The 1,104-nt window shown below is 53.6% G+C and overlaps 1 protein-coding gene across 1 annotated transcript in view; it reads left to right on the top strand.

The window, feature by feature from the left end:
- LOC108666170 (filamin-C) overlaps positions 1-1,104 on the top strand; it is a gene marked incomplete at its 3' end in the record, with an annotated part of 68,931 nt that overhangs the window by 31,888 nt on the left and 35,939 nt on the right. The window contains exon 22 of the mRNA XM_047879808.1: positions 671-904. Within this exon, the coding sequence (XP_047735764.1) occupies positions 671-904 (234 nt within the window). The remainder of the gene's footprint in view (positions 1-670; positions 905-1,104) is intronic.

The raw sequence follows: 1,104 nt of genomic DNA, 5'->3' as shown, positions 1-1,104 counted from the left end.
GGTAATACCGTTAACGCCGGTAATACCGTTAACGCCGGTAATACCGTTAACGCCGGTAATACCGTTAACGCCGGTAATACCGTTAACGCCGGTAATACCGTTAACGCCGGTAATGTGTTTCTTCCAACGGTGTTTGTTTCTCTCAGCGTTGTTTCTCTCCCCTCAGCGAGGGGAATGTTGTGCGATGGGCATTTCAATTTTCTGTGAAAGCATATACCGTTGGTTCTCGCTCTATTGCCGTTTTCTCCACTTTGTTTTCTTGATTTGGTTCTCGCTCTATTGCCGTTTTCTCCACTTTGTTTTCTTGATTTGGTTCTCGCTCTTTTGCCGTTTTCTCCACTTTGTTTTCTTGATTTGTTTCTCGATCTATTGTCGTTTTCTCCACTTTGTTTTCTTGATTTGATGTGGTGGAAACGACAGTTTTCTCTCGTGCAGTCCTCTCTGTTCACGATGCTCCAGCACAGCGTAGGATGATAGAAGGGGCAATCCTTACCTTTTTTGCACCCTCTGGGATGACCGCTTCCATAATCAAAGAATTTATAACTTCGACCTCATGTACAGCGGGGCCCACGTCCCCCTTAACATGTCCCCTCCCCCCACAGGGCCCCACACCATCGACCTCATGTACAGCGGGGCCCACATCCCCCTTAACATGTCCCCTCCCCCGCAGGGCCCCACACCATCGACCTCATGTACAGTGGGGCCCACACCCCCCTTAACATGTCCCCTCTCCCCGCAGGGCCCCACACCATCGACCTCATGTACAGCGGGGCCCACATCCCCGGGTCCCCGTTCACGGTGAACGTCCGCCGCGGGTCCGACGCCAGCAAATGTCGAGCCTGGGGCCCGGGCATAGAAGGAGGAAAAGTGGGTCAACCGAACGCCTTCACCGTCGAGACCAAAGGTGGGTCATGGGACCAAAGGTGGGTCATGGGACCAAAGGTGTGTCATGAGGCCAAAGGTGGGTCATGGGGCCAAAGATGGGTCATGGGGCCAAAGGTGGGTCATGGGACCAAAGGTGGGTCATGGGACCAAAGGTGGGTCATGGGACCAAAGGTGGGTCATGGGACCAAAGGTGGGTCATGGGACCAAAGGTGGGTCATG

The sequence above is a fragment of the Hyalella azteca genome, unplaced genomic scaffold, assembly GCF_000764305.2.
Source record: "Hyalella azteca isolate HAZT.00-mixed unplaced genomic scaffold, Hazt_2.0.2 contig3869, whole genome shotgun sequence".
NCBI classification, from domain to species: domain Eukaryota; kingdom Metazoa; phylum Arthropoda; class Malacostraca; order Amphipoda; family Hyalellidae; genus Hyalella; species Hyalella azteca.
Note: the sequence above shows the minus strand (reverse complement) of the source record. Positions and strands in the feature narration are given on the sequence as shown.